Source organism: Mchenga conophoros, linkage group LG15, assembly GCF_057382185.1.
Source record: "Mchenga conophoros isolate Kocher_MC1m ecotype Shallow Benthic linkage group LG15, M_conophoros_male_GT1.1, whole genome shotgun sequence".
Classification (NCBI taxonomy): Eukaryota; Metazoa; Chordata; class Actinopteri; order Cichliformes; family Cichlidae; genus Mchenga; species Mchenga conophoros.
In genome coordinates, this window is record NC_140540.1 from 34490189 (window position 1) to 34498016 (window position 7828).

At 38.4% G+C, this 7828-nt stretch overlaps 1 protein-coding gene across 1 annotated transcript; it reads right to left on the reverse strand.

Moving 5' to 3' along the window:
• Positions 1 to 244: 244 nt before the first annotated feature.
• On the reverse strand, positions 245 to 4453 carry LOC146558737 (interferon-induced protein 44-like). Its single transcript, XM_085246526.1, has 8 exons — positions 4366 to 4453; positions 3282 to 3773; positions 2512 to 2560; positions 2226 to 2421; positions 1990 to 2142; positions 1718 to 1889; positions 1272 to 1372; positions 245 to 1183 (listed from the first exon to the last, which is right to left on the reverse strand). The coding sequence occupies exons 2-8, from the start codon at positions 3751 to 3753 to the stop codon at positions 989 to 991; spliced, it is 1338 nt and encodes a 445-aa protein (XP_085102652.1). The 5' UTR covers positions 3754 to 3773; positions 4366 to 4453; the 3' UTR covers positions 245 to 988.
• Positions 4454 to 7828: the final 3375 nt, after the last annotated feature.

Here is a 7828-nt window from a genome sequence, read left to right on the forward strand (position 1 = left end):
TTCTAGCAGGAAGAAGCCACCAGCAGAGCCAGGCTCAGGGAGGGGCGGCCATCTGTTGCGACCGGTTGGGGAGAGAGAAGGAAGACAGGATAAAAGACGTGCTGTGGAAGAGAGAAAGAGATTAATAACAGATATGATTCAATGCAGCGAGTACTGATGCTTTTCACAAAACTTTGCACATTCCTGTACACACACGTTCAACTTTAACAAAAGGAAATGTATAAATCATAACAGTAGTGTTGTTACATTTGCATTTTATTTGTGCTATTACTACAGAACACTGACTTAGATGACTCATTTGAAGTAGTTATACTGACATAAACATTTTCAGCACAGATTGCATTTTTACTTTACTAAAAGCTTCACTGCATTCACTCTGCTCAGTAAGGACCATCACTGACAAAGCTGAAACACAGGTGAATGTAAATAATGTCAACATCATGATTAGACATGAAAACATCTGAAAACAAGTTCCAGGGAAAAAAGAAGAAACTGATAAATACTGCAAAGCTTGATGTAGGGAAACAGTTCATGAAAGGACTTGATGGGAAAACATCACACTGTTGGCGAGTAGCCACAGTTTTAGCCACATTTAATAAAGAAAAAATAAGCAAAATACATTAAGTTACTGAATACATTTATAAATAAAATTTAAATGTTTGTGCAACATAAAAAACTCTTATGATGAACATATTTTAGTTTGCCAGACCTATTCATTTATGATAAAATATATAAAATTAAATAAAAATGTCTTGGTGTATCCTCAATGCCAAATTTTTCTACTGCTAGATAAAATTAAACTTAATAATCAGTGCACTAAATTTCTGAAGTAAGACTCTGGATATCCCCGCCAAGGTATCTCACAATATTCACAATATCAAACCTCTGTCAACACTGGTAACCATCACTCTGCAGGGTCACCTGCAGGTAAATGAAGTATTTTCAGGGATATTTCATCACTTGCTTATGCCGGCTCCTCAGTCTTTTCCTAGTCTTTGGTTTGTATGTTACTCATTCGGTCACTGAGCTCATCAAAGTAATTATCAACAAAGCGAAACATCTGGATGACGGCGCTGAGCAACAAGATGTCACAATTCATGTCCAACTCCAGCTCCTCGCTGTAGTTCTTCACTGGAATGATACAGGACAACGGCACCCCGAGCCGAGAGCCGGCCTCCTGCATCTGTGTGAAAGAACACAGGAAAAAAGTATTAGTACCCTCATCTAATTTTTTACTCACTAAAAAAGAGAAGAAAAAAGTACAAACTCACCACATCCTTGATGTAGCCACTCCTATATACATTTCTCACATCCTCTTTCACCTGTGGACAGGCTTCATCTACTTTAGTGAGAAGGACCAGCTGAGGAATACCTGGAAACAAAGGAGCAGGAAGATCACTTCCAGACTGCCAAAGATGTTTATGTATTGGACTGTAAGAATTTTAGGAACACATCTGGACTCATTGAAGATCAAATGAGCTGAAGTTGAAAACTTTGATCACATGAAACAGTCTGGATGCAAAACTGATCTGCCTCCAGTTATGTTATTGTATTTTTTGGTATACCTTTTAAAAAATATATAATTTCACGAACTTTGATTTACACATCACTGCATTTTCTTTTGATTTTGTTTACATGGCATGGATTGTACATTCCACATAAACTTGTTCAGAAAAAAGAATACAATGAAACTGAAGAGGGACTCAGTTTTACTGACCGATTAAGTTGACCTTTCTGCGGATAGCATCCAGCTTCTCCTCCAACCCTGTGGGCATGATGGAGACCTTGGAAGCATCAATAACATAGGCTACACAGTGGATCTTGTCCTTGAGTCCAGGAGATGTGCGATAGCCGTGGGCCTCAGGATGCAGAGGAGCTGAAGGGTTGAACTAAATGACACAGTTGAGGAGAAACAGAGACACAGTTTGAGTCGACTGCTGACAAATCAGTGTTTCATACATTCAGTGTCCTGCTGATATAATATAGCACCTGATAACGGTCTGGCAGGTGACCTTTGAGGATGCTGCTCAGATCGTCTATGTCAAGCCCCGCCCCTTTGGTCTCCTCCAGTCCCATGGTATCACACAAGATTATTGGCAGAGGTTTCCCTTCACGTCCAGCTTTCACAGAGTAGGAGCGAAACTGTTTACAGTACAATGAGAATGAGTGACAGACCACTGAAATCAGTCACAATAAGTGGAAATCATCAGACAGCAGACACAGACCTGTGTGGTGAGGCTGGTGGAGGAGGAGCCAGAGATGGCCTGGCTGGTGACGTGGCCTCTGAATACAGAGTTGACAGAGTTAAAGAAGCTGGACTTTCCAGCTCCGACTGGTCCAATGAGCAAAACCCGAGGCTGGGTCACAGAGCTGACTGTGGGTTTGTAGCTTTTAATGTACTCAATCAGCTCCGTCCTCTTCCTGTACAAAACAAGGAAATAAAGAACATTAGAAGTCATATTGACTGTGAATTTTGCAGATATGCCAGAATGGTGGTTCTATCAAACCGACCCAGATTCCCAGATTACAGTCCTCCATGGTCTCTCAAGTTCAGTTGTTCCTGTTAAAGAGAAAAAATAAATGATAAATATCAGATTGTAGGTGTTTTAGGTGCACTTTGTAGCACAGTTAATGTGCTAAATCTAATGTCATCAGGTTGAATCTTAGCTTGCTTTTTAGTAAATCATATATAAATTGATGTACAATAAATCACAATAAACTTCACACTCACGTAGTCAAGATTTGCGAGTCATTTTATTATATTTATCTATAGACTGTCACACCTAAAATGTATCACTGCTTGTCTGCAACAACTAAATGAAAATGTGATTATTCATGCTTATTCATGCTAGTTTTATGTCAGTTGTAACGGGACTCAAACCTTCAAAAAAGTTCACTTTTTGTATTGCCAGTTGACAAAATAGTTTCCCAAACGTCTTGTGGCTCATCAAGCTGTCAATTTTAAATGTGTATATTTATTTATTTATTTATTTGTGGATAATGTCTTTCACCGTGGTTCACTCTAGTCCCCAACTTTAGATGTCACTGACTTTGTTTCTCAAGTTTCTTTATTGTTTTGTGATGTTTTGCTTTTTGAGATCTTTTAGCTTACTTCATTTTTTCAGACATCTTTAAATTAAGAGATTTCATTATTCGGCAGGTCTGTTAGTAATCATGCTTGGGTGTTGGCATATTGTAGTATTTGTACTGTGATATATCAAATTTATCAACACTTATCTGCAACAGCTAAATGATTACATGATGCCTTATGTTACACTTACCCTCCACTTGGTAGACTTCACACTCAGTCAGGTTGAGATCATTGCCATGCATTTGAGCAGCGGGGAAGTTGTAATAATTTCCTGGATTGCTGTGCGTTACTGCTTGGCTTGCATTGACAAGAACCAAATCTTCTCCAAAATAAGGCCCAGAGTTAGCTGTCATTCTCACTGCACATGCAAAATTATTAACTGGATATTTGATGAGCTTTTTAGCATTAAATGTGAAAAGAAAAGCCTGATCATCATTCACGTACTGTCCAGACTGACTAAAAGGTTGTTTGGTGTAGCCTCCAAACACAAAACCAGAGTTGTTGTAGCCCACAGACACAGTGGGAGAGCGGTTGTCACATCTTTGGTGAAATGCTGCACCGGTGAAGCCGTGGATGCTGGCCTTGTACAGCAGCTGTAGTTTGACTCTCCCCAGCTGAGCGCAGATTGTTCTCTGCTGGCTTTGTGTTAGTCTGGGGTTCATTTTGGACTTGGACTTCTGAACTGAGTAAAGGACAGTGAATGAATTTGTGGAGCTCATTGAACCAGAACAGACACAAATGGTCAAAACTACATTGTTTTAAACCACACAAACTTAAAGCAACACTACAGCATGATTAGAATTTCCAAGTCATTTGGATTATAATTATTCATGTTATTCTTTCTTATGCATTTCTTGCTGAAAACTTGGTGACAGGAAAGCCTGATTTAGTTTACTACAGATCGCTTTGTTATGTTCTTCATATTTTGTCTCTCTGTTTCTTTAAAATACTAAATATCCTCGAATAAGAGTAAGATGCACAGTACCACAGCATGATATGAAGCATGACTTTGTATTTCGCGGTAGACCACACCCAGCTTATAAACTGTGCCAAATAGTTCTCCTACTTGTTCATCAGTCATTTACCCCATTTTTACTGGTTGCAGGTACTTTTAGAATATTTTCATACATGTTACTTAAATAAATAAATCAGCGAACAATCATTACACTATTGTTCATTAATTAACTATCAATGAACTACATCACATGGCATTCATAATCTAATCAGAATCAAAATCTTATCAATATGCATCTCTTTAATAATTTCAGTTTTACCTCCTGTTATAGAGAGCTGAGGAAAAAAGAGAAGAAATCACAAATGCGTTGTTCAGATGTGACAAGCAGTTTCAGGCCGGCAGAAACGAAACCGAGTCTCAGACTGGAACACGCTGGATTTCAAAATAAAACACTGTGTCCGCTGGCTTTTCAGTTTAAAACACATATAAAACAAACCTAGGTGGCACACATCATAAATAATGTATACTTTTGCTTATGTTTTATGAGGGGTCATTGTTCTTCATACTAGTGATAGTATGAAGATAGAGTGATAGAGTGAAGTAAACCACATTAACATAATTAGATTGATTAAACAGCGACTTGCTCAGAAGGAGGTGAGTGTTAGAGCATTTGATCATTATTAATTAATTCAACAAGAATTCTCCCCAAAGAGTAAAAATCAACAATAAGAAAACTATAGGAGCGGAGAAGCCCAAATTGCTCCAGCTCCAAGTTAACCTTTGTGATGACTTTATTCAAAGCAGTAATGGAGATGGAAGAGAGAACGGTGCACTGGGTAATGCTGTGTAACACGAGGAAGGCCGTCTGTGCAGGGTGAGGATGACTGAAACACGCAAATTTCACTTTTATGCTGTGAAAGAAAAAACTTAAAGCACTGAATGAATGTCAAAACCTTTGATAACATATTTCTGAATCACATTTGTGTTGCATTCAGAATTATATTTTATCAATTTCATTAAGAAACAAGATTACTTACTTTAGCTATGTGCAGCGTTTTGTTGTTGTTAAAGCTTTCACAGAAATGTTAAAATCACACAAACAAAAGTTTTAAAACAAACCCATTTTTTAAATGTTAACACTGAAACATAAGTGATTATCGATATGTGAATGTTGACTTTTTTCTTATTACAAGAAAATTGTAGGCCAAAACTTATAGTCAACACTACTAAGAAGCAGCTTAACCTGATCCAGGGCCAAATGTTTATTCTCTGCCAGGAAACAGTGTAAACAGTGAAAAGGAGCATTTACCTGCTATTAAGAAAGATGATGAATAAATAAAGTGCAGATTAGGCATTATTGGCTTTGCTTGTGTGTTCTGTTTTTTGAGCAATAAACACTGTGGTGGCAGATTTCTTTTTTCATGTATTGATCACATATTTAATCATATCACATTATAGTCAGTGTTGGTCAAGTTACTTGAAAAAAGTAATCAGTAACTAATTACTGATTACCTCCCCAAAAGAGTAATCCCGTTACTTTACTGATTACTTATTTTCAACAGTAATTAATTACTTAGTTACTTTTTAAAAACCCGATTTACAACCTGAAGAGGTGATAAAGCGATAGATCTTTCAGCCCAATTCTACTTTTTCTACATAATCCATCATACAAAATGTAATCAAATGGAAAAGTCTCTTTATTTTTAACTTGTTTTATCAGTTTTAATCTTTTAACTTTATGCATCAAGCAAAAATTTAATTATATGCAACATTCTCTGACTGGAATAAATTAGTTTAACATTTAAACCTATTTTCTACACATTCCAGCACATAAAATAAAATATTTTTTGTGTTTACACTCACTCTTTCAAATAGATGCAAGTAAAACACAGCAGAAAATAAATAAAGTCAAAGACTCAGCGGTCCTGTTGCTCTATTTTCACCTGTAAAGCAGGACTGCGGTAGGCGGAGGTTTACCCTGGTGCAGGTGTGCCACGGTCAGTTGAAGAATCCGCGAGTTTCTCTTGAATTTCCCATTACGTTGTAGCGCACTCGGTGCTTGCTTGGAAGTTTAGGTTTTTTTTTCGCTGTATAAAGAAGTTTTCTTCTCACGCACAATGGACGCTAATGTTTTTGTCACTTTTTATGGAATCAAACTCAAAGTAAGGTCAGTACTTCCACGCTTTAAACGCTGCACGCTCATACTCTCTCCCACAATCGATATGTGATCCATTGTTGATCTGCACACAGCTGTTGTCACGAACGGCGCACTCGCTTACGTCACTGTCGTGACGTTTTTAGTAACGCAGTAACGCAGCGTTACTACGGGAAAGTAACGGTAATCTAATTACCATTTTGCAATAGTAATCCCTTACTTTACTCGTTACTTGAAAAAAGTAATCAGATTACAGTAACGCGTTACAAGTAACGCGTTACTGCCCATCTCTGGTTATAGTAATATCACTTTCTCACTTTACTATAGTAAGAGCACTCCTGCTACTAGTTTACATACATGGGGAATGTTAACACAGTGAGGCCATTATAATGGGAGACGTTAAACAGATAGTGGGACTCCTTCTGCTTATCAGGGATGTAAATCCTTAGGTGGAGGCCAAGCAGAAAACAAGGTCATAATTCTCTCTGTGAGGGAGAAGGTATAGAAACTGACTGTTTGGACTATTGGAGAGAGTCAGCTTTGCCATAAGAGCCTATCCTTTGCTCTTTCTTGTGGTCTTCATCTGTGCTCCTAATGATTTCTGCCCAACTCGTCAAATAATCTTATTTTTCAGCCTCATTAGACGAGTACTGTCCTCTTACTGGGGGTCAGTTGGTGTTTCAACTGGAGAAAATGCTTCAATGTTGTGAAACAAGAGAAAACAAAAGCTCACTGAACACTAGGGCTGCCACGATTAGTCGACTAGTCATGATTACGTCGACTATCAAAATTGTCGACGACTAATTTAATAGTCGACGTGTCGTTTGAAGTTTTGTAAGATCCCAAAAGATGCAGGAATAAGTAGTAGGATTTAAGTGTAATAACGGACTGAAACAGAAGATGGCAGCACTGCATGTACAAGGATGCCAGCTGCCATTAATCTGTTCAGTTTATCAAGACACCACATATTTTCAAAAGCGCTCCGGCGTTTTCGGAGACATCTGTTACCCACTAGCTCGATAGCAAGCCGGGGTTCAAGGCTCACTAGAGCCCATGAGAGCAGCGGACTCCTGGCAAATCATTTTCAAACCCACCGCCGTCTTTCGCTACTCAGTTTAAACATGATATTGTGGTGAGCTCAGACAAGGAGGAGACGGAGGTATTGTTTGGTCTTGCTTCCCGTGAGCTAGCCAGGGAGCACAGCCGTTTATTAACATTTGCAGAAGAACACTGCCGCTAGCTAACTGCTCAGCGCAGCAACAACAACAACACACAGGGCGCCCTCTGACCCCGGAAGGACACACCGTCGCAGCGAGAGGGCGTCACCCGTCACTATGGCAACATAGACAAACAGAACCCCGAACAGCCCTGACCCGCTACAATATATAAGTCACTTAGATAACTTAAAAATGTTTTTGTTTGTTTTTTTCAGTATTTTATTTGTTCCTGAGTAAATCGGCTGAGTTTATTAAACTCCGCCGAAACAATCTGCACATTTAATTAAAATTTAATAATTGTCTTTATTTTTAGTTAGCACATACCTTAAACACTTCAAGCTGTAAGCTAATGACAGTTATATAAGAGCAGATGCATGCTGGTGTAATAAGCTGTAGTTTTACGTACAATG

What these genes read in the sequence shown, in the direction of transcription:
- LOC146558737 (XM_085246526.1), bottom strand. Translation starts at nt 3,753, where the DNA reads ATGAACCCCAGACTAACACAAAGCCAGCAGAGAACAATCTGCGCTCAG. An exon ending in CCACCAGCCTCACCACACAG is followed by an intron (nt 2,143 to 2,225) that starts GTCTGTGTCTGC and finishes TACTGTAAACAG; the next exon opens with TTTCGCTCCTACTCTGTGAA. An exon ending in ACCTGCCAGACCGTTATCAG is followed by an intron (nt 1,890 to 1,989) that starts GTGCTATATTAT and finishes TGTGTCATTTAG; the next exon opens with TTCAACCCTTCAGCTCCTCT.